The sequence below is a fragment of the Trachurus trachurus genome, assembly GCF_905171665.1.
Source record: "Trachurus trachurus genome assembly, chromosome: 10".
Classification (NCBI taxonomy): Eukaryota; Metazoa; Chordata; class Actinopteri; order Carangiformes; family Carangidae; genus Trachurus; species Trachurus trachurus.
In genome coordinates, this window is record NC_139894.1 from 20,447,663 (window position 1) to 20,473,261 (window position 25,599).

At 42.1% G+C, this 25,599-nt stretch overlaps 2 protein-coding genes across 2 annotated transcripts in view; both read right to left on the reverse strand.

The window, feature by feature from the left end:
- Positions 1–8,180: 8,180 nt before the first annotated feature.
- Positions 8,181–13,230, reverse strand: cd74a (CD74 molecule, major histocompatibility complex, class II invariant chain a). Its single transcript, XM_083980852.1, has 9 exons — positions 13,027–13,230; positions 11,620–11,789; positions 11,153–11,253; positions 10,928–10,984; positions 10,753–10,839; positions 10,584–10,662; positions 9,301–9,504; positions 9,125–9,181; positions 8,181–9,012 (listed from the first exon to the last, which is right to left on the reverse strand). The coding sequence occupies exons 1-9, from the start codon at positions 13,110–13,112 to the stop codon at positions 9,005–9,007; spliced, it is 849 nt and encodes a 282-aa protein (XP_083836978.1). The 5' UTR covers positions 13,113–13,230; the 3' UTR covers positions 8,181–9,004.
- Positions 13,231–14,204: 974 nt separating this feature from the next.
- The window catches only part of ndst1a (N-deacetylase/N-sulfotransferase (heparan glucosaminyl) 1a), a 39,966-nt gene continuing 28,571 nt past the window's right edge, over positions 14,205–25,599 (reverse strand). The window contains exons 3-15 of the mRNA XM_083981305.1: positions 24,394–24,876; positions 23,559–23,646; positions 23,074–23,228; positions 21,968–22,153; positions 20,704–20,832; positions 19,779–19,961; positions 19,065–19,161; positions 18,722–18,845; positions 17,605–17,779; positions 17,314–17,484; positions 16,802–16,911; positions 16,460–16,562; positions 14,205–16,332 (exon numbers count right to left, since the gene is read on the reverse strand). Coding sequence (XP_083837431.1) covers positions 16,213–16,332; positions 16,460–16,562; positions 16,802–16,911; positions 17,314–17,484; positions 17,605–17,779; positions 18,722–18,845; positions 19,065–19,161; positions 19,779–19,961; positions 20,704–20,832; positions 21,968–22,153; positions 23,074–23,228; positions 23,559–23,646; positions 24,394–24,876 — 2,124 coding nt within the window. The 3' untranslated portion in view covers positions 14,205–16,212. The remainder of the gene's footprint in view (positions 16,333–16,459; positions 16,563–16,801; positions 16,912–17,313; positions 17,485–17,604; positions 17,780–18,721; positions 18,846–19,064; positions 19,162–19,778; positions 19,962–20,703; positions 20,833–21,967; positions 22,154–23,073; positions 23,229–23,558; positions 23,647–24,393; positions 24,877–25,599) is intronic.

The following is a 25,599-nucleotide window of genomic DNA, read 5'->3' on the forward strand; positions in this document are numbered from 1 at the left end:
TAAATTGTCAAAAAACAGTTTTGTTTCTCATAATGTGTAGTAAGCTTGCTGTTTTATAAAGAGTCATATATTTATTCATTGTTGTTGAGATACTTGTTCAACCTTAGGGTGACCTCTCGCAGCCAGAGCATCCTTTAACTCTCCCAGTGCTGTAGAAGAAAAAGAGGAACACTTTTTAAATGCTGAGAGTTTAGGTCCTGTCTGTACTGGACACTACTGAACAGTAACAGCCGCTCTGCTAGAGGTTAGGAGACGTACACCGACCTTTGCAGAGTTGCTTGTTGTCAGCCTGTAGCTGCTGGTTCTGGGCAGAGAGGTAGACGGCGTCCTGCACGGCCTCCAGCAGCACGCTCCTGTATCTGCTCTCTGACAACTTCCTCTGCTCCTCACTGACCTGACGAAACACTCTGAACACCTGGAGAGCAGCAAAACACAAGGTCAGCACAGGAAGGACAACAACTATTTTTTTGAACATTTGATAAAGAAACATTACTGATTTTACTTTAACTGAACCAACTGATAAAAACTGCAGACAAAAGAGAAAAAAACAGTTTTTGCTTATTTTTTGTGGAGTTGTTCGATTCTTAGATTTAATCTTTAGGAAAGCATTTATATGGAGCATGAGTTTAAGTCATTAACACCCATTGTATAATGATTTAGTTTATGGAAACATGCAAGAAGAAACCTTCTTTGAAGCTGAGACAAAGAACAAGAACTTGCTGCGTGCAGGTTTAATCACGATCAGCAAAGAGACTCGCAGGAGGAAGAAATAAAGTAAATGTATATATATATATATATATATATATATATATATATATATATATATATATATATATATATATATATATATATATATATATATACATTTACTTTATATATATATATATATATATATATACATTTACTTTATATATATATATATATATATATATACATTTACTTTATTACAGACGTATTAGTTGAATCAGTGTTCCCTAACTCCCACCTGCAGGCTCTCCTCCCTCAGACAATGTAGCTCCGCTTGGTGCCTCTGATACTGATCCTCCAGGTCTCTCTCAGCCTGCAGGGCCTCGGTGCGCAAGGCCTCCATCTGCAGCACCAGGACCTGCCTCTCCCTGGTCAGCACCGGCAGCTCTCTCTCGGGGCCTTCGGTCTACACAGGAATGAATGGAGCCATGAAAAAAAAAAGGCAAGGAAGTAACAGAATTAAGTTGCAAATGCAGTGGTTTCCTCTGCCCACCATTAATCCAACCTTGCATTAATTTAACCTGACTCAGCAGCACCCTCAGTTAAGATAGATCACAAACTGAATAATGTTAAACAAGTGTATCTCATTATCTCACCAGTAACTGTTCCTGTGCCAAGGCTCTCTCCATCTTCTCCACCTCCTCTTGAATTAATCTCCCATGATCCTCCTTAAGTTGCCTCCTCCGCTCCTTTGCTTTATTGTATTCCAACTGAGACTGATCATTAAACTGGCAAAGTAAATGTCTTGGTGTGGGTTAGCCTCTCTCTCTCTCTCTCACACACACACACACACACACACACACACACACACACACACACACACACACACACACACACACACACACACACACACACACACACACACACACACACACACACACACACACACACACACACACACACACACACACACACACAAATCTCATTCATATGCTTAATAGGGTATTCAGACAGCCTGCAAGATATGTTTCTCAGTCAGCTGAACAATCATACAGTACAGTCAGATATCAGAAGTGATGTGGAGTGCATTACTTCTTGACAGAGGTTGGTTTTCTCCGTTGCAGCCTTGCTCCTCAGTGCCTCCTCTCTCAGAGCCTCCTTCAGCTGCTGGATTCTTCCGACTCTCTCCTGGACTTTCTCCACGTTCCCTTTACCTTCTGTGCATCGTGAGAAACGCACTCAATATCATTGATGTCCCTAAGAGGACAAATTCTTCATATCACAGCACATTACCTCTGATGTGCTCTTCCATTTCTTGTTTCAGCTGGTACTGTAAATATTTCATTGCGTCAGGACTCTCTTGATGATCACCGCTGTCCCAAGTGCCGTTTGGGCTCCAACAACTCTGCTGAATCAGTGCAAAACATGACGCTCATTCCATTAGACCGGGAACACGCATCATTTATTATCGTTAGCTAAACTTGTGTGGGAAAGTAACCTGTGTTTTGCCTTTCATCTTCTTTGACTCTTCCCTCCTGCTCTGCCATGACTGATTTTTCACAATCTGTGGGAGGTCACACACTGGGTTTCAGTCAGTCTCCACAGGTATAGAGGAAACACCACATTGGTCCCGTTCAGAGAGCTACCTGCAGGTTTTGAGTCAGCTCTGCCAGCCTGTAGGTGTTGTGAACTTCACTTTCCCCCTGTGACATCATTAAGGTTTGGAGATCCATGATCTTATCACGGATCTCTTGTTCGGTTGCCCTTGGACACCAGTGGCCGACGATAGCTTTAGTTGCCAAACCTCTTACTTTCTGGGCCAAAGCTAAGGCGGAGGGGGTCTCATCATCTAGAAGACCTGTGGGTGGGGAGGAGAGTCAGTTTCACATCAGTTCACACATCACACCGCTGAGTTGGTGTGGTTGGGGGGTGTGTGGTTGGGGGGGGGGGGGGGGGGGGCACTTACCCTGAGGATTAATACAGTAGAGGAGGACCGTTCTGCTGTTCCCCACTAAGGCGTCACGCAGCAGGAGAGGAAGGAGCTTGTCAGTTGTTGTGGCTCCATGAGGTATTTGGTCGACAATCTTCACCAGTGGGCTGACTCTGGAGAATATGCAGCTGTTACCACATGCTATGGATTTTTTTTTTTTTTTTTAAAAGCTGCTACAACTGTGTGCACCATCAGAAGGAAATCAAATTGCAATTTTAGTGTCCAATATTGTTTTTCCAAACATTACTGCCAGCAAATATGTTATTACAGATCTCGCCATTATTCACAATTAGCTCAGTTTTTTTTCTGCCTCCTTCTCTTTCGTGTGCATCATGGGAAAGCAATTCAGGGCTTTCATATTGGCTGTTTTGAGTAATTCTTTGGGCACTTTCCCAGCGTGCATAACAAATGTCTTCAGAAAACACTTGGTATGCAGTATGGATTTGGTACACAGGGTGTATTGTAAATTTTTCATGGGTTTTTAAAAAATGTTTTAATGTTGCATGAAACAGCTAGGCTTCTTAAAGTGTGTTAGGCTATAGCTCCTATACAATTTTAATGAAATAATAAGGTTGAGTATAGAACTGTTCATGAGGGAAAAAATAAAGTTGTCTTAAATGTTTATTTGTAGTGAGAAACAGACCCTTTTTATTTGTGAGGGCAGTACTAATTACCTAAATAATATAAAGTTATGCACAACTTATTAACCCTTTAGCAAGGTTTTCCTTATTACAACATGGTGCCTAATACTCTAGAGTGATTGAAGAAGTAAAATGTTAAAATGCATGAATGATTAGCCCAGATATTGGATATTGCAATAGACAGCTCACTGTGTGTAAGTACATGACTGACCCTCGGAGGTCGGTCCTGCTGGCTCCTCCTGCCAGGCTGAACAGCTGCAGTCTGCTGCGGCAGACCTCTGACTCCACCTCCTCTGGATCAAGTTTCCACTCAACAGCCACTGAGAACAGGAAACTACATCTGAACGAGGCATGTACCATGAAGAGATGAGGATAAATTCATTCATCCATGCATTTCAGGAAAGGTCAATATGAATGACACAGTGTACAGCAACCTGATCTGAAAACACACAGTAGGTAAATCTACTGCATGACAGGGTGACAATAAGACACTTAGCTTTATTGCGACCAACCATTAATTAATCCACTTCAAAGTAATTCAGTTAATGGATTACAACATGTTGAGAGTTTGTTTGACCTGCCTGCTGGATATGGAGGCTGCGCTGCCTTTCAGTGTGTCCCTGCATGTTTCATACACAGCGTAGGCTTCCTCCTCTGAACACACACACACCTCACATAAATCCCCAACAAGACTGGGAAAGAAAATATATGGGTCACATTTATAAACTTAAATGTACATGTAGGATGTAGGCTAAAGTCTTGCACTGATAACCCATCTCATTATATAGGGGAGACCGGGGTTGGTTGGCACACTTTTCACTCTTTGCCATAGCACTCTGGCATCATTTATGTGAGAATATTCAAACCAGCATTAAATGAAAGGTTAAGGTGTCAGCTTTAACTAAACACATTTCAATGTCCACAGTTATATTCTAAAATCAATATATTTATGAATAAAATCATACTGCACACTTGTGCCAACCAGCCCCGACACGGGGTTGGTTGCATGCATATATTTGCATGTATAACACTAAAACAGGGCATTTAAGGCCACGAACAAGATAACACGTACACAGAACATCAAACAGTAAATGATTTGAGCTTTTTTTTTTTTTTTTTAAGAGAAAATATTCAATGAACATAGAATTTATTCTTAAATATAGCATATCACCTCTTTGTATTTTTATTTATTTCCATCTCACTGTGTTTTAGATTTGCTGTGTGGGGTGGATGCAGATTATTTACATTAAGGCCTATATAGAATCACTGGAATTACAGTATTGGCATATGTAGGCTTTGTGGCCCATTTCACTGCATAAGTCATGTGCCCATTTCTTGCACTCAGTGCACTGAATTGTATGAAATTATGTTTAATCACATTTAATATATGTATACTGCATGTTGGGGTTGGTTTGTGTGTGCCAACCAACCCCGACATGAGTGTGCCAACCAACCCCGACCAAAACAAACCCACTTTTGTGAATATATGATGTTGCCCACTTAACATCACTCATCAAAGACTTTCAAGTTTCATATCAAATTGAAGCTGACTCCTATCTCTACAAACTGGAAGTAACACATATCCAATATCTTTATCCAAAGCAATTTTAATAAGTGCGGGGGGCAATTTTTTACTTTTGGTACAAAAAAACTGATATTTTGCCCTCAGCAAAAAAGTGAGTCATTTTCAGATGTTTTAACAAACTAGATAAGTGCAGCTCAAAAAGATGATCATTTTGATGTCACATTTGTGAGTCTGTGACCAACAGGAGGCCAGAAAACAGGGGTGTGCCAACCAACCAACCCCGGTCTCCCCTACAATGGTGTTTATTGTATTCATCTTACATTGGTGGTCATCATTGGACTCACCTTCCAAGGACTGGATGTGTGACAAGTTTTAGAGTCCGTCTGTTGGGGCTCAAGAGATCCACCGCACTACCATCTGGATAAAACTGACATTGAGAAACATCAGAGGTCACGCTGCACCACACTGTGTCTCACATGATTTATGGTTGTGCTCTTTTTGCACAAGGACAAACCTGAAGGAACGACACAGAGATGAACAACTCCTCCTTCACTTGAGACATCATGCGACTAAAGAGTTTTGCCAGGAGCTATAAAATGGAGTGAAGAGTGAGATTAACAGAGAGAAAATAAATGTCAAATCCAATTAAATATTTAAGTGTGGTGTGGTTTCGGGGCTCTATACCTGTTTGATGATGCTGCGGTCGATCAGTTTGCAGATCTTCTCTGTGGAGGCTCCACATGTCAGCAGAGCTCCGTTATAACCACTGGATACAGACTCAACGAGAGGCTGCAGGAGCTCAAGGTGGAAACTCTGCAGATTTATATTCAGATGTTTGAGTATGCAGACATCACAATATCTGTATAAAGAGACGTTGTAAAGTGGCTCATTGAAAAGAGGTCCAGGGCTCTTTTGTACCTGTATGTTGTCAACATTCACTACTTGGTCAAAGGAGAAGGACTTTACTTCCTGAGTGAAAAATGCACACAACAGTGAGAGCTCTCAGAGAACAAGTGATTGAATGATCGGTGATATGATAGCAAGTAAATGCAAGTGTTATACCGTATTCTTTCCTGGTGTGTAGTTCACACTATGTCCATCATCACTAATGACTACACAGGCTTCACCCCCTGTATGTGCACAAATAAGGAATTTAACGGTAAATATCCACCAAAACCAAATTTACAGACTTGATATTTTTGTCCTTGCTGTACCTGGGACTGTAGTGAGCACAACACCCACTCTCACTGCCTCGGCTCCCTCACCCATCTGTCAGAGAGATTACAAGAGACTCATAAAAACATCACCCCTCCATTTCTTTAAATTACAGTATTTTCAGTCATTATTCATCACGTCACACTATCTTTTGTAGAGAAAATGGTACTTACAGGTGTATTCATCGTCCCAGTGGCGATCCACAGCTTATGTCCTATCACAGCCACTGGGTCAGCTGGATTTCATTACACATAGGCTGAATTATTAATGAGCCAGAATCCACTTTCACTGGTGTGATAGGGGTACAGTTACCAAGATGGACAGAAAGGTCATAACCAGGGTTATTGTTGAGGAATAATCATTTATAAAATAATTTACCTCAAATGTCTTAATTGTATCATTTTCAGATGTGGAACAGAGATAAATCAAGCTGATATGATATCACTGCCAAGTATGACTTTATTAGATCCTTCATTGTACATTATATGCATATTTGAGCAATGATGACAAATTAGTAACAGTGTTACAATGAATACGGATTTATCCTTTATTCATGTTATTACCAACAAATGTGTGACTTCCTTGTGAAACAACCTTTAAAAGAGGGTTAGAGGTTTAATAAGCCATTGATAAGAGCACATTTGTGTTTGCTATAGGTTGTGAAAACCCCTTTGCCTGCTTAAAAAGTTGTTAATAGACTTTGGTCTAGATCCTCTGCAGCTCTTTGCCTGTGGGTAAGTGGCTGTACAATCCAATTAGTGAAAGGGATTTTTTTTTTTTTTTTACAAACTGGCACCTTAAAAGTTGTACTTATAAATGTCTTATAAATGATCGCCGACCTTTAGCGAATGATTTATTGACCATTAATTCAGCCATTACTTACACCTCATAAACTTCTTCTAAAGGACATCTTGTTAAAAGGTGAAAAATACATCAGGAATGACAGTAAGCCGATACGTGGCATCAAACGGAGAAGGGAGCAGTGGCGTTGTGTTCCACTGTTCAACAGCTTTGCACACTCTTCCAGAGACAGATTCATCATCTGAATCCTCTGCTGGGCCTCTGGTGTGCCAGTCTGTGTGATGTTCAGGGAGATGATAATCTCTGATATGGCCCAGTCATATTAATAGGGCTTCCTCTCTGCATGGGGAATATCCAGCTGCTGCACTCTGCCTGAGCTCACTCCTGTCTCGTTTGTCAAAAATGGTGAGCTGAGCTGATTACTGCCCACTCTCACTTCCTGGAGTAGTTACAGGATAACTAGAGGGGGGAGAAGACCACAAAACATTTCAGGGTCCGTGGTGGGATACTGAAGACCAAGACCTCCAGAGAAATATAACTTTGCATCTGTTTTACCAATGATGCCATATGCTATATGCCATGTTATTAAAAGCTACAAAAACTAAAACCCACTTAAAATGAATCCTACTAACTCCACTCACACACTTAACCTGTAGATGACCTTATCACTTATCTGTGTATGGCTTCAGTGTCTGCTGTTTTCCTGCTTCTGTGCTGCTGACGCTTCCCTTGTTTTCCCTCACACTTCCAGTGTTTTGGGACATAATGTACAGTATGTCCGCCATGCAGGACTGAACCCCCCCCCCCTTAAAATATTCCTACTAGTGTGATCTTTGTCTGCCATCAGCCCAGGGGAGAGCAAGAGGAATCAACACTTCTCCATCGGTCTAAATGAAGCTGGCAGATCTGCATCCCTCGAGTGTGAGCGACTAACACGATGTTCCCACCAGCAGCTCTGAGGACTGTGAAGACGCCACTGAGGGCTTCAGCTGGGACAGAAACCAACATGGTTTTCTGTTTTGCCTCTCAGATCCTGTTAATTTAATGTGATGATTATTTAATGACAAGCATGGCCTCATTTGAAACTGCCAGCTTGTTGGCTTTGCATCTTTTGTCTCTCAGTCATGACAATCTGAAAACATGTGTGTGGATAGAAGAAATTAATAGATGAATAGGAAACTTGAAAGACAGAAACTGAGTGAGCAGCTTCATTGCATCTAATAAGCTTCAATTTTATTTAAGCCTTGTTTAGTCTATAGCTTTGACAAACGTGCCATCTCAAGACAACATGACTGGAGTTGAACACATGTAAAGTAAACAGTCTTGTTAGGAAAACTTTATTCAACTTTCTGTACAAACAGAAAAGTCACTGGCACTTCCTTTAGAGAGTCGGTTCACCCAAGTTGCAAAAAAACGAAACAAAGCTAAACTGACTCACCTCTCTCTAATCTCATCTAACCATGCAGAGGGTTTCAGTTCTATGACCACTGAAGAACATTTACTCATTTAAACACTTCTTCAACAAATACTTTCCTCATTACTCTGAATAATCCACAGAACACACTGTGCACAGATTTTATTTGTTAATAGTTTTATTGGATATTGTGCCCATGGAAACTGCCCACTGTGAGGTCTGTGGAGTAAAAGAGTAACAGGGGACATTGTTTCTTGAGAGAGTCTTGGCTGCATATCATTTTAAAGGTTAATTTTTAATACTCTCAACACGATAAACAAAACTAGAGATACTGTCTTAAAACCTGGTCATTTCAAACCAGAGCTACCTCCATGTCTAGATCCTTGACTGCTGTTGTTGTTTTTGGGTTTTACAGTGAACCGACCCTTAAGGCACTCTGCACAAACACTCACATACTTTAATATACTGTAGCTATATGTGAATATCTACAGTAACTGAGAACACCCCAAAATCATTCTGTCGCAAAGGACAAAAACAGCAAAGAATAAATGCATTACAGTGTAACAGGCCTATATTGATTTAATTTTAAGCAGCTAGCAGAGCAGCAGAAATCAACAGGTTACAGGTAAGAAAGAGTGATGTCTGAGAGTGGGTCTGCATCCATCTTAAAATGCCTGCTAAGATTACATGATGAGAGGAAACACTTTGATTTAGATTGTGCTTAATCTGTTTCACTGATCTGAAAAAAGAAAAAGAAAAACACAAATTAAAATGTGTAGCAACCAGCAAATGCTTGAGAATAAATGAAAATCTGATCTTGTCAAGGATCTAGGAGTGTTTGAGGCTCTCACCATCAAGAGCGATGGTCTTCTGCATCAGCCTGGGTGTGAGCATCATGCGGCGAGGAGCTGAAGAGGAAAAAAAAGAAGAAGAGGTAATTACTGTGAGTTCCTTTCATCGCTCAGGAAAGCCTTGAATGAAAAGCAACAGATGGGAGAGTTGAATCAAAGTCCTTTAATCTACCCACCTGCACCTCTCTGGCAGTCTGGGCGGCCACGCATGGTGGTGCCTTCAATGACATTGCCGTCCTGGTCCACGCACCAGCAGTAGCCGGTGGGGTACCAGCACTGCATGGGCAGGTAGTTGCCCTGCTTGTCACACTGGGGCTTGTAGGAACCGATCTTGCCGGGTCCAGAAAGCTCCCTCTGGCATTTGGTCTTGATCACAGTGACTGAGAAAGAAAAGAGGAGGGAGCATTGATGCATTAGTGACCTGTTTGGTATTAATCATCAATGTTGGCACAAAAGTAACAATGAAGAATGAACAGCAATGAAGAAAAAGACAGAAATCAATAAATACTGAGTGGCTGGTTATTGATCTTGGCCCTTGAGTCATCAAGCTGTACCTTTAAAACCTCTGTAAGTTCAATCATGTGTACAGGAGAGCACACCTGGATGAGAAAGTTTTACCCTCTATAAGTTGAAAACAGCTCTTGTAATTGTTACTTAAACCCAAAGGCAGTAGTGAAAGTAATATCTGGTATGTCATTGTTAATTTTGAAATGAAAACAAATATTTTCCTACAGATTCTCTCCGTCCATTAGATGCAATTTACACATCAGAGGTGTTATTCTCAGCACTATTAAAGCAGGCTCTGTTTGTAAAAGTTTGTACAAATACAATGAGAGATGCACACATAACAAATATGTGTGCATTTTTCATTGTGTTGTACAAACTTTCATTGTTCACAAATATGTGTGGAAGTGTTGACCATGAAGCAGAGTCAGGCCTCATATAAGCACAACTTTGTGAGAGGACGTTATGTCTGAACAAATGTGTGGTATGACAGGAAGGAGGGAGCGCACAGAGGACGAGGGAGAGAGGGAGAGGAGTAACAATTGTGGCCTCAGCTTGGGTGGAGCTGCTCAACAGGTGCTGCTCAAGGTGACGTGGCATCTGTAACAATGACTTTTACTGTGCTATGCACACTAATAGTTCCATGCTTTTTCATTTTGCTTTCCTCAGAAGAAGCAATAATGTGAATATGAACCCTAACCCTACTCTACAATTTTTGCAGTTCTCTCTTTTTCTTGAGACAGTAAGTTTTTCACAAAAATATCAAAACAGTCATCAATTCATTTGTGACAATGCTGCATGGACTGAGTTATTTTGCATGTTAAAACAAGAGAATTGCATTAAGAATTAATTGTAAGTTTGATGTGATGTAAATAAGCCAGTTTGTCAGTCTGAACAGTCTGGATATGAACATCAGCTCAACACCGAAATGTTAAGGAAAGAAAGTCACAGTCACCTGGCTCAGATGTGGGGGTTGCAGGCTTCTGCTGGGCCATCTGGAAGATCAGCCAGTTGCGCATCCAGGACTCCAGGCTCTGCAGAGAACAAAATGACAAGATAATTCAACTTTATTAATTTCTCTATTAATCTTATTGCTTTGCATTTAGATGAGCGTGAGGCTTCACCTTCCACTCCTCGCTCTCGTTCATCTGCTGCTTCAGGTTCTTCAGGTTGGCCTGGAAGGTCTCGTTGAAATGTGGCAGCTGGGAGTCCTGATCAAAGCCAGACCAGAGTTAAACCGCATCGATACACAACATCAGCAACGTAAGGGTGCGCACAACACACTGAGAGCAAACATACCAGCAGGAGATCCTTCAGCTGCTGCTCCACACTCACAATGGCAGTGTCCTGCAGTTTCTGAAGGGAGGGGGCACAGAGAAGTCAAGTTATTCAGCATTTATTTAGATATATGGTACAACTACTAAAGCAACAATTACACCCCATCCAGGACAATGGTTTTGGCCTTCAACAGGTCAGAGGCCCCTTGGATGCAATTAAATGGAAAAATCTTTCTGCTGAACTCACGGTCAGGGGGGTCTTTCTTGTCTTTGAGTCGTCATCCAAAGTGTAATCCATCAGCAGAGGCAGGCTGTTCATGGACATGGGCATCCTCACTGAAGATGCACCTGAACAAACCAAAAAGTTAGTTCATTACTTGATTTAAAAAATATATATAAATAAAAAAGGATGACACATTGAGAACTGTTTTAACAGATGCTTTTTTTTTTAATCACAGGAACAATAGATATTAGTGTAATATGGGAACTCTATATGAAACAGCTTGGAATCATTTGATATTAAGTTTTACATCACACAGCGTATTTCCCCCCCTCTGAATCACCAGTGAAACTTAATCACCAATGTCCGATTTTCAAATCAAGTTCCGTAAAAGTAAACTCTCACTTCCTTGTCCACCCCTCCAGCCCCCTCCCCCTCCTCTTCCTCCTCCTCCTCCTCCTTCACCTCATTAGGACCTTAATGTCTTCTTTTACCTTGGGACGAGCGGGTCAGCTGTCTGCTCATTTTCTCAGAGTTCTTCTGCAGACTGTGAATCTGCTGTTTCTGGTTGAACACCGTGTAGGCAGTGAAGACCTGGCTGGCCAGCAGCAGACAGGCCAGGGTGGTCAGGCCTGCGATCTTCACAGCCCGGCTGTTGGAGCTCCTGAGACAGAGACAGAGAGAGAAATGTCACTTGTTGAGGAGAGGTGATAAGAAGTGGGAGGGGGGATTTTAACTTAACTTTAAAATTCATGGTATTAATGTGACCTGAGGGGGGTTTCCAAAAGTGTGGTGTGGAATTTTCAAAGCACTGGCTGATTTGTTTTGCTACTGATATCAGAAAGTCCGGCACACACGAAACAAAAAGTGGCCATATGGGAACATAAACACAATCAGGTTGTATTATGTTTCAGAAAATAATAATAAAAGGTCTGAGAAACATACGCAGTATTTTTTTTAATAAACAGCCAATAGAATGTAAGCGTCACTAGTTACTAGGCAGAAGTTTCTACCACTGATACAAGGAAGTGCACAGCCTGTTGAGACTCAGATCATCTTCAGATGTGTAAACTGTTGATTTTTCTTCCATAAAAAAGTGCAAAGCCACAATAACTGTCATTCATTTGTTTTATAAACAGCTTTGCTTAAATGAAAAGTCAAACTTCAGCCCAAGAAAACAAATATTTCTGTGCTCAGTTTGTAAACAATGCATTAGTTATTCTTTAATAAGTGAAGTAGATCTGTTGTTTCAAAAGAAGAACTTTAAAATCATAAAATCAACATCTATAGAAACAATATGGTAATCGTTGGTTTATTTATCCACCTACGTACCTGTCCAATTAGTTTTTTTCACAAATACATAAGTTGGAGATATTGTCAAGTCATAACAATTATTAATATATCTAATGCCTAATAATGAACACTGATATAAAAGAATAATTTTTTCTCAGTTTATTATTGGATGCCGTCATTAGTTACTAGGCAGACACTTTCCCCTAGTGCAAAGGGGAAGTGGATGTTCAGGTTCATCAGGATACTTTTAAGTTTATACTGAAAGAAAAAATGTTTCAAACATATAAGTAGATTCAACAGAATAACACAATTACTCATTATTCTATAACCTTTAAGTTCATGTTATTTAGAATAAAAAGAAAATATAACACAAATATATGCAGTGTTAGTCATTGGTTGAAAAAAGTAGTTATTAAACTACTAACATCAGGTGCTTAAAGAATATTTGTGATTTTTAAATTTCATTTTAAAGTCAACTCAGCTTATCAAAAAAACAAAAACAATAAAAAAAAACGATGCACATTCTTTGCATAACAGAAAAATGGGGCTAGTTCTGAGCAAACAGCTGTTGTTATGAAGATGATGTTAATATATAGGATCCTTCTTACCCTCTGGGCGCTGCAGGGGGGAGCAGGACCTCCTCACTGGACACACTTCCTCTGCCCAGGGGTGCATCTTCGGGATTGTGGGCCATTCTTCTCTCTCTGCTTGGTCAGAATAACAAAATGGTCAAAGTCGGATGGGTCGCAGGATAAATGCCCTGAAAATGAGGAACAAGCACCAGACAGGTTCCTAAGAAAGGTGAAGGGTTGTGGAAAGTCCCTCCTTTTTAAAGGCCTGTGGGTTGGCTCAGTGGAGCTGTGAGCGGGCGTGACTTCTGATTGGTCAGAATAAAACACCATCACTTGTTGACAGAGGCAGACATCTGTGAAAGGAGCAAGTTTTTATTTACAACCTGTATTTCATCATAATGTTGGGTGTATAGTAATAATATAATGGTAACAATGTACTTGTACAGGTAGCTTTAAAAATATTAGCCTACACATTATTTAATTAATTCATTGTTTAGATTGTTGAGACGTGTGATGCATTCTTAAGTTAGTCAAGTTTATACGTAGACTATCACTTTATTTGTCTCTCTTTGACACATTTAATGATATTTAGTGCCAAAAGTGTTTTACAGGGATACGAATTAAGCAAACAGTAGAAGCTCCACTTCCTGTAATGCTGACAGTGATTAAGCTCTTAAAATGTTTTTCATGAGTAAAACTTAACTATTTCAGTTATAACCATTAGAATCTGTGAATTATGGTTAATTAATTTAACATTAATTTTCTAAGATTTTGCAGCCTTCAGGCTTTATTTGGTCTCTGATCACTTCCTGGATCAACAGAGGATTCAAGTGTTTGCTAGAATTATAACAAACAAGCATGAGCCACAGGTTATGTTCTAGGTTGTGTTAACCAGTGGAAGAATACATTTATTTAAAAAATCTAAGTATATTTTGTTGTTGAACAGGTCAATGCTGTGTGATTTTGAGATTTAGGTTAATTTCCTCTCAAAAGTATCTCTGCATGAAGTGAAACCAGAAGCGAAGCAGTGAAGCAAAAATCAAGAAGCTGTCAGATTTCTAGAAATCTCTGCCCCAAAGCACAGACACCACCATCGTCCTGTCAGCTTTCTTGTTTGGAGTGGACAGTCAGATCCATATTGTTCAATAGCTGTAAATTTGCTCAAAATGTGACTGCGAAAAAAATGGAAAGAAAGGTCCAACTACTGAAAAATACAGTGGTGTTTTATTTGCAAATTAAAAAGCACCGACAATATTAGTTACACTGTAAAAATTATTGACAACAATTACAAATCTTTATCATACAGTCCAGGAGATTAGTACCATCGTTGCTGTTATGTGTTATCACTTAATACTTTATATGGAGAGACTCAGTACCTCTGTACAATAGTTGGCAGTGAGAGGACATGAGAGGAAACAATCTTAGCGACACATCTCCGCACAATGAAATGATCCAAACTCCCCTCAGAACAGCACTGACATTTCACACCATAGGAATGGGCTGATGGAGAGTGTAAACCCAAACACATTCAATAATTTAGGTCTACCGAGGGTTGCTTATTATGTACATTACAAAGTCAGGAAATAAAAGGACCAACATGTGCATTGTTATCACATCAGAACATTGTACAAAACTATTGCAATAAGAGCAGCTTTTTGTTATCTATGCTTGACATCTAGTTGCAGTGGTAACGCCTCGACCGACAACCGAACGTCTGTATGGGCATACTGTTGGCTTGCCTGGCAACTTTACATGTTTCTCCCAGAGACAGCCCCCCACCCCAACCCAACCCCCCCACTCCGCCATTCCGCCCGCCCCAAACTTAAAACAACTCATCTAGTAAATGAAATGAAACAAAATATGAGACAAAATATACAGTTCTGACCGAAAAGGAAAAAAAAAGTCCAATGCTGAAAACAGATCTTTGAAATGCACAATCTTGTTCTGTACACCATCTGAATCTCTTGAACCAGCGTGTTTCATTAAACATACAGTAGCTAGCTTATGATCTTCTTCACAGATTTGCAGTAGGGAGCCGTTTTGTTAGTGTGCTTTCCAGTAACCTGTATGCTCAGAATCGACGTTCGCTCGAGTGCCTTAAATATTGTGCTTTCAAACATCTATCCTACCACTCCTGCTTCAGTCAGTTCACTGGGTTATGGTGCTGACTACAGGGGAGGCCGAGCCAAACAGTTTGACTAACTGAACCATACACCTGGCCTTGTATGAGACAACTGAGCTAATGAGTTTAGTTTTGGTACATTCTACACAATGCATTGCCATCAACATTACAGAAATGTTAAAACAGAATCCAAGTAAAATAAACAAATAAAACCTTCTTAAAAAAACAAAAAACAAAAACCCCTCAAAAGTCCACGTGGTAATAGTTTAATGAGATCCTGTCCTGGCACTTGTAAATGTGATAACTAGATTCTACCAAGGCCTAATCAAGTAAGGCTACAACATGCAGCCTGAGTCAAGATGCCAGATGTCCCGTTCTCCTCTCATAAAAACACACACACACACATATATACATGTGTATGTATATATATATATGTATATTTATATATATATATATCAAAGGCATTTGCAGTCAATGTCTCTCTAGTCAATCAGGCTGTCATCCATTCAGTCAGTATCATGTTGCCTGTTTCAACGTGCTCCAAACACCTCGGCTCACAGCTGGAGACACAGGTGATGTTGCGTTTGTCCTTTTTCACCCGTTTTCCGGAGCTGAAAGTGTGACGCCTGCTCGAGCTTCAGACTCTTTTTTTTGTTCCTTTCTTTGATTTTCAAGATGAAGTTCATGCGAAGAAGAGGAGGTCTGATTAACAAGAGCAGGGGTGTGATTATCAAACACTGAGGGTCCCTCCTGTGCATCACTGAGCCTTCCCTCCTCCTCCTCCTCCTCCTCCTCCTCCTCAAGGGCACAGTGGAGGCCATTGCCAGAGAAATGGCATCTCAAACCCCAGGAAGAGAGGGGACAGCTATCTGCTGCTGGAAGCATCTCTGCTCTTTTGGTTCTCACCATCCACTGTCGCCCTGCTCATTTGGGAATATCACAGTTGAGTTCTAGTTGGGCATCCCATCCTCAATATATTTCAGTTTTTTTCAAAACTACGTGGGATCTTCGGCGTTTCGGGCCTGTTGGCCGGTGTCCCCCAGCAGAGGGTGGAGCAGTGGTTCAGTGTGTAGAGCTGTGGTTTCCCGTTTGTGGTGCTGCTACCTGGTGTGGACCAGTTCCTCTCGGAGCCAGCTGGGCAGCGGCTGACCCATCCTGTAGAGCAGCTTCGACAGCTCGATGTTGTGATCCCTATAGTATTCCCTGAGGAACCCCTGGGACTTTAGGAGACAGAGATATAAGACAAAATTACATTTAAAGAATTGTCATCAAAAAAGTAAAGCCAAAGAAACTACAGTATGCAGGTCAAACATCAGCAGAAAACATGAATCTTGCAAAAGATCATACCTCAGCGTCCATGTCAGGGTACCTGCGCCCTTTACTCTTTCCCAAACACTTTGTCTTCCCACCCTCCAGCAGCTGACACCAGAAACCTTTCTTAGGATCAAACCTGCACACGAAGAAATACTGATGATTAGATTGAAGAGACTTGGGTGAAGGTGTAGATGACTAATCTGATCCGATACAAACATGAAACTAAACTTTCTTGGATCCAGATACAGTATGTGGTAAAAGGCATCAGGGTCCAAATACTCTGTGGTTTCCACAGGTTTAAATAGATCTGTAAATGAATTTTTAAAATCTGGCAGCTGAGACCGTGAGTGATGTAAAGTGAAGGAGGATACTCACGCAAGGATCTTGTGGTAGTTGATGACGTTCGCGAGGCTCAAAAACTTCTGGATTTTATCCATGACTGAGGCGGGCTCAGTCTTCAGCATTTGTCCATCTAAGACTAACAACTGTGTAAGACACAAGCAGTACCACGTGTAAGTGCAGAAACATACGTGTATAAATAACATATGAAACAAACAACCTCAAATTAGTATCAGATTCACTACAGTCTGAAATGAGTTCATTATCAGCTCAAAATCGTTCAATTTAAGTACTAGTTACAGCTCATTTAACACCTCAACTCATACATTAACTGTTCAGCTGAAAGGTAGGTTTCTTTGGTAAAGAATGGTAAAAAAAAACAAAAAAAAAACAACAACAACCAACCACAACTAATAATTATAATATCACATTTCGTGATAGTTGAAATCCCATCCCTCACACTCAGGTGCATCTAAAGAACTTGCCATGAGAAGAATAGGCGCCTCGTTCACCCCAAACTTTGCTATGTGCATGTAAACACACGGTACCTGGCTGGAGTGGTAGAAGTTGAGCCAGCGCTCCAGGTGGATGGCGTACCAGCCTGGCACCAGACAGCGATTCTGGAGGACCCGTAGTTTGACTGGAGCGTCGTGGCTTGCGGTGATGACGTCATGGAAGGAGTACTTCAGCGCCACCGGATCGTCGTGGGCTCTTTGGTGCTGTGGGCAGACGGAGATGAAGAAGATCGATGATGTTGCACTGTACACTGTTTGCTTAGATAACACAACACACTCTAGATTCCATGCTATTCATCTGGTTTGGGTGGGATGAAGACAGACCTGGTACCAAGAGTAAGCTCTGTCTGCTGGGTTGATGAGGATGGTGACGATCTTGGCTTTGGGCAGGAGAGCTGCAGCCCTCTGAGCAGCCACCTCAGAGTCAAAGTAGTTGGCACTCTTCTCAAAGTAGTAGTCTGAACTGGTGTTGGAGGGCAGAGGGAAGTACTCCATATACCTAATGCACACAGCAAACACAAACATACAAAGCATTACAAGCTGCCACAGTGTATCTGGTCCAATTTGCTCTCTGCAGATAAGGATAATTTCTCTGTTCCCTGTGTGGGTGATCGGCCATGTGCAACAGCTTGGCACCGCACACACACAAAATATATCTAGCAACAGTGTACAATGTTAATATTTGTGCAGCCCACTCACAGAACACTCTTGCCTGCCAAGTGAATTTTGTGTTGGACTCTTTTCAGGTGCTGTGATGTGTGAAGTTTGTCACTGATGCAGGTTTCAAATCAATTAAACCTACAGGAAACTCAAAATAGTGGATGTCTAACTAAAGAGGTGTTGCATGTCTCACTCTCAGGACTGTCAGGAATAAAGTGGACGAAATGCGGTATGGTGTCAATTCTTTAAAAAGAAGCTGATTAACTCTCAGAATAAGTCTATATTAACTATCTTTCCAACTGTTATTTTACATTTTTATATTTTAACATTTTCGCACAACATGTACAGATATGTAAAAAACATGATTCTGGATCAAGGGGTTTCCCACAGAGAAGTTGCAGCGGCAATTTGCTAAATACACATTAATTGGGGATACAATGACCATTATTCATTGCACTCAGTCACAGTGTATCTGTTCCACACACACTACTGACATTACGCTAATTAGAAATGTTCAAATCTTACTGCTGATCAGAGGAGGCAAGATTTGTTAGCTGCAGTGCCATCAGGTTATATGGAGGAATGATAAACATTAATGGTCACAAACTTAATGAAGATGTTAACTGAAGTCTCCAAATGTAATGGTCGGTCAAACCAGGGGAAACAATATGAATATTAATAGCGTAATGGGAACATTTCTCATCATAACTACACTTGGTGGGTGTAGTTGATTGCTTACTGCCACACCACTAAACACTGGAGTGCCTGGGAGGTTTCTTACCAGTCGATGCCTCTGTGGTAGTTGTGTCCGTTGAAGAACTGGATCTCCTCGAACGTCTCCTTGCTGGGGTAGTTACTGGTCAGGTCAGGGTGCATACCCAGAAACAGGTACAGGGCTGTTGTACCTGCGATGGCAAAGGGAAGACGAGTGGTGAGTAAAGGGGGGGAGTGTGAGCACAGTGGCGACAACACAGTTACGAGTGCTTCATTGTTCAAGGAAATAGTCGCAACTGCATCCAATCCACTGGGAATACCACACGCCACTTGCGGTCTGAACTGAATGAGAAGCCTTATGTTGACTTCCGCCTCTGTCCTGTAGGGGGCGCTGAAGCACTACGCCTCACCTGTCTTTTGAGGCCCGATGACAAGCAGTTTGGGGAAGCGGTCACATGTTTTCTCTTTGGACCAGATGTCCTTGTGTCTTTTGTCCTCACAGGGATCCTGTAGCCACGGAGAGATAAACAATACTTTATTTTAAGTGCGGTTCAAACAAAACTCTGACAAATATGTAGATTAAAGAATACAAGAGAAAGCAGCGTTGACCTTTGTTTACTAGAAATGTTCTCTGGGCACAACAACAAAGAGGATACCTTAAACCCTTTAGGATGGTAACAACATCCAGGTCCAGCAACAATGCAGTGTGCTGTTCACCACCACACACACACACACACACACACACACACACACACACACACACACACACACACACACACACACACACACACACACACACACACACACACACACACACACACACACACACACACACACACACACACACACACACGTGTCTGTGTATGGTATGTATGCAAAGGATTCAAGCTGCTGCTGTTTAATGACATATTTTAAAGGGGACGCTAATAAACATGTCACAACAAGGTGTTCTTTTGCAGCACCACTCACAGCTATACTGTGTTGTTATTGCAGTTTTCCATTACTCGAATATATGCTGTCAGAAAAAATACTACCAAATGCAACCTTTGGCTAGAAAAATAAAAAAAAATGTGATACAGTTAATATATTAATAAATATGATGGTGATCAGACGTTTCTTCTCACCTGCCACAGGGGATCCCTCTCGGAGGGGAACAGGCTGAAGTACTTCTGAGCCAGCTGGATAGGAGGCAGGGTCTGCATCTTCAAATTGGTCCAAGTCTGGACGAACATCAACAGGCTCTTAAAGGTGTACAGGCCCAGGCGGTCGTTTCCGTAGTTGGACAGGTGGGTCATGAAGATGCTGATCTGTGTGTGGAGGGAACAAGCAGAGAGAGCATATGGTCTACATTAGAGATGGACACACACGGGGGGCACGTCACTTAGATACATGTGCTACGATATGAACTTCTGCAGACTCAAACAATTTGTCAATTTGCTGATTAGTCGGATAAAAAAGAAAATGTAGCTTCTAAAGTGCAAACTACATTTTTACTGTTGACAAGATAAAACAAGTCACTGGAAGATGTTCAGCTTGAGCTCAAGAGAGTTATGATTAATATTTTTCACTATATTCTGATTATTTCATAAATTAAACAATGAGCCAATCACAAAAATAATTGGGTCATAAAAACATTTGTTGCAAAATTTGACTTGACTACATTTGGACAGCGTCCTTGTTAAGCTACTGAAAACACGTTTTTAAAAAGAAAGACAGACAGAGAAGAACACAATTATCTTCAGGGTGACATTTGTTGCACATATGGTAATAGTAAAAATAACCCTTTTTCATCGTCAGACAACAAAACATGTTGACAAATAAAAGGATTTTATTCTTTTATTTTTTTTTTACAGAATGCATTTACGGGTCCAATAAAAGAAGCATTCACAATAGATTTAAAAGAGATGGTACAACGCAGACATGACTGCGTGAGTCACTGACAAGCCATTTTCCCATCCCTCATTTAAATTTAAATTTACACCACCAGTTAAATGGATTTCCAAGTGTGCAAGACAAAAGCGGCGCCGCATGTTTGTGTATTTGACTCACAGGGTTCAGCAGAACGGTGAGGAAGAGTTCTCCTCCATTGATGAGTTTGTCCAGCTCATTGGGACTGCCAGGGTAGTCTTTGTAGAAGATTGTGTGTGTGAAAAGGCCGCATGTTTGCCTGGGCAGCACCTGTGATACAAACAAGCACAAATTCACCAAAATCAAAATTGCAGAAGAAGAAAGGAAAAAGAAAAAAAAAAGAATCACAAAGAAATGTATTCTCAAATAAACACAACACAGACACCATCAGCCCTCTGCTGAGAGAGGAGCCGGGCTGTCAGTGCTCCAGGCAGTTACTCCACACATTGTTTGCTTTCAATAACATTCATATTATGCAGCTCATCTAGCCAAAGCAAACCTCTTATTCACTCTGAGTCTATATGGAAATTCATGGAAATGCGTTTACAGTTTGGAGTGTTTGTAGAAGTGAATATCAATCATCAGTAAGCAGTGGAAACTGTCCATTCAGACTGCACTATCTCAAGGACAGGAACAGAGCGCTGAAACCACACAGGGCCGACTGAATGCCAGCACTACAAAGGAGCCGGACTGAGGCTGCACTGTTTCCTATCAGAGCTGAAGGTCAACCTGGGAAAGAAACAGATAAGGATTTTCCCTTCTTTTGAACCTCATAAATGTAATCTATTCAACTTTAATTTTGCTCTGTGTTATTCAGCACCAGCTCCCACCCTCAAGCTGAATAAAGTTCACTTTTTTTTTCTTGTTGACATTTCACTGATTGGTTTTGAGCCTGCACGTGCTACGCTGTTGCCGGAGATGTCAATCTTTGTTACGGTGCTGAGGTCTGCCTGGTATAGGCGTCATATGCAAGAGGGGCGTCGACTTGACAACATTAGCATCTCCCACACAGCAGAAGAATACAACAGCCCAGCACGTCTAATGAGATGATTGGCTTTCTCAGTGCTTCCGTTGCCTCCACTGTCTAGTAAATGAAAGTGAGATTCTGCTCATCATCTTTGTGCACGAAACTTAAGAAAAGCAGAGTCGGAGAGAAGTGGAGGACGGTGGACGTTCGAGTAACTGCTGGCCTTGAGAAGAATACAAACAAAAGAACTGGAGGAGGTAGAGACAGAAATAATGGATCAAGGGTAGTATATGTAGATGGTGAAAGACAACCCTGAGAGGGATTACTGGCAGAAAAGGTAATAGATGTTGAGAAGCCAAGTGGAGGGAAAGCAACAGGCCAGAGGTAACAAGATAATGAGGCCTTATGGATGCCTGGGTGGATGAAAATTGGTCTTACGCTAATGCCGCTGTGGATGAAACCTCGCCGGAAGCGAGCGGGCTTCAGGTGTGGGTACTCCTCTGTGCTCGTCACCTTGATGCCCCACACTTTCTTCCAGGCATCGTACAGCTGCATGTGCACGGGGTAGACGCCCGAGTGATGAGGTGCCACCGCATACCCCATGTTAGTGGGGATCCCATGCTCCTGGAAGAAGAAAAGACATGGGAACTGAGCAAAATGACATCAGGAAACATTTGTTCGGATACAATTCATTATTTCCGTTTGCTGCAATAAGCACTCAAGGTAATTATAACAGTTTTTATTAGCAGTCCACCACTCTCCATGCTGGATTCACAGTCTCTCTTAAGCATGAGGGAAGCACTGGAAAACGATGCAGCATGTAATCCTGTGTAATTTTATCTCGCTGACATCAGCCTCAGTGGTTACCGTCTTTACACCGAGTCAGAGCTGTATTAAGCTGCTGCCGACGCTACCGCTTCACAGCGTTCAACTGGCTCTCACTGTGAAACAGGCTCAGGAAATGCAATGCCACAAATTGGGCTGACATTGATCATTCATCAAAAAAGCATCTAAAAAAAACCAAAACAAAATCCCGATCATTTTCAGCATTTTTTTTTTTTGGCAGTGTATCATTTTAAAATTGTGCAAGCGTGTGATTGAACAAGAATGAGCAGCCACAGTGAGCTGTTTGATGAAGAGCTGCGGGCGACAGGCGACACACCTCCAACTCCTCAGCAAAGTAACTAACTCCTCTGTGACCTGCTGCTGCATGGAAAACTACTCACAACATGAGCAGCATGAAAACAGATCGGTGGTGCAATTGTTATTGACGTACTTTGTCATTAAAACCATATGAATGCGTTTGGCTGTAACGTGAAACAGGTTCACCTGCTGTGTTTGCTGTGGTATTAGATCACACATGATATTACCACAGGTGTTACTGAGTCACCCCACACTGGCATCTTACCCATTATAAACTTCAAAGCCTTGCCTGAGATTATTTGGACGAGGAGAAAGGGATTAGAAAAGAGGCAAGAGGCAGAGCTCTGGCTGAGGCGCTCGTCCAAAAAGCTGTGATCTGACCTTCGACCCCTGTGACTCACCATGGCAAATTTCTTGTTGAGCAACATCTGCTCGGCCAGCACGGACTGGTTGTGGAATAGATGCGGCTGCATGTGGCTCCACATGTGAGGAAACCACCAAAACTCCTTCACGTAGGAAAGCAGCAGGTCGTCTCCCAGGTCCTCCTCATCGGAGCCTGGAGGTTTACAGAGAGAGGGCGGACAGTCAAGACGGGAAGGGAAGGAGACGAGGGAGGTTAACAGGAAAAAAACAGACATGAAGGGTGAAGAGGGAATGGAGACAAAAGACAAAGATAAAAATGAAACAAAAAGGTGAAACAGGGTTAGTGGTGAAAGAGGGAGGCGAGGAATGAGAGAGATGAGCAGCAGCAGAAAAAGTCAGGACGTGAAGGAGGAGAAATGGAACAGAGAAATAACATAATGTGGATCTAAACAACATCAGAGCGTTTCTTCTCTCTGCGTGTGTTTAGCATCAGCAGAAGTTTTCTTCTCAGGCCAAATCTTACCAGCATGAAAGAATTTCCCTGAGAAGCCCAGATTGAAGGTGAAGTTGGGCACATGGGTGCGCAGCTCCTTCTGTGTCTCCAGCAGGGCCTGAAACAGTCACAGGAGAAGAGCAGCGGGTCAATACGTGACGTGCTGGCGCTGGTACATGACTGCATTAATGAGGAAAGCGCAAATGCTCCGGCGCATGCGTGCCCGCATACATATTTCATTCTGCAAGTTTCTTTCAGTAAACATCCAACATCCACTCCCAGTTGCCTCACTCCTCTCCTTCATTCTGTTTGATATTTTGCTCTCCTCTGATTCGGGTGTTTGTTTCATTTGATCTCCACGCTGGATGAGACTCCCAGTGCACACCCTCCCCTCTCACTCTCTCAGATTTCACCGTCTTGTCAGGGTGTGATTTGTTCCTAAAAGCTTGCTGTTGCGCTGCCAGTGAGGAGGCCTTGATGCTTCGTCCATAACTTTTTCTTACACCCTCTGCCTCCACATGTGAGGGGGGGTCTTTTCTGCTCTTGAGGGGGACGCATGCAGGAACTTTTCAACATTCTTTGTATGTGTCTGGGCCCCTGAAATATTCATTGCTGTGGAGCTTCTGTGACAGTGTGAGCAGTGGGGCCTGTCAGCTTTGAGCGGCCTACTGGGACGAACGCATTCAAAAGGAGAAGAGGAGCGAGAAGAAGGGGTTTCTGTATGACTGGCAGAGGATGGCACATGCTATGTGTGAGGCGGCTTTTATTTTTCTGCGGAGCGGCTGTCAAATACACCGGGTTCAGCTTTCTATTCTCATAACTTTCCCCCAAACACTCCAAAGCAAAGTTGGGCACAGAAACTCACCTTCACATCGGGCACTTTCATGCGCGTGCCTTCTTTGCCCACAAAGATGTCGTCTATGTCCACCAGGATGTAGCGCTCCAGGGACAACGAGAGCCTCTTCCCCGTCAGAAAGGCCACGGCGTCCACAAACACCAACTTGTGCAGCCAGAAGACCAAGTTGTTGCCGAACAGGACCCTCTGGATGCCGTCGTGGAGCCCCAGGTCCTGCACCACGGACGGGAGCAGGGCGGCGTTCTGCCCCATGGATGCGATGCTCTCAGCTGACTGGGTCTTGGCCAGCAACACAGGCTCGTACGTGGAGTGGTTGGACTGGAAAACGGTCCAGTCGTCCCCGGGGAGAGGGCCTGGCAGGGGCTGCCCGGATCGAGTGATAAAGAGCAGGGGGGACTTGGGGTTGACCGTGCAGTCCTTCAGACCCAAGTTGGAGTGGAGAAAGAGGGGGAAGCCCTTCAGCTGTGCACTGAGCAGACTGTTTTCATTGGCCTGGTCAACAGAGAAAAAGAAACAAGAGAGAGGAATGACACAGATTCATCATACACCAGAGAGTGATGAAGACAGAAATGGATTGGATATAATCCCCCAATTTCTCCAATCATGTGTGAAATAAGGAATGTCAGGCCTACTCAGATGTGAAGGCATGAGACAGCTTCTACCTGCTATGCTCAATCTGCCATGCTCCGAGATTGCAGTCAAAATGAATAACCTCCCGCTGCGCCCTCTAAAATTCAAAAGACTGAGGGTTCGGTGATTATTCATTGAAATTTGCCCTCCCACATTTGTCACTCTGTGACTCTCTCACATCTCTGCGACCACGGATATGCAGTCCCACCTTCTCCTGCTCTTTTGCTTAGTCCTTTCACCATCAGCTGTGTGTGGGCAGTGGTGACAGCATACATAGTTTTCTTTTCTTTATTTTTATCCTTTTACCCTTATTATCTTAGGCCCCATAAATCCCATTTGTGTATTTGAAAATACAGTAATAATATTAGTTCATTTGTCAACTTTTTTCTACATCATGTCACCCAGCAGTGATGTTACTTCTTGCCACTGTCGTGTTGGGGGTGTTTTTGTTATTTAGCCCACATTTATTGGTATAAATAGGTTAGACAAGATTAACAGAAACTCTCGTGTAATGTACAGTTGAATCAACAGCTCTTTAAAACAGCTTCAATAAAACCTCAAAGTCATAAATTTCAGTACTGTGAG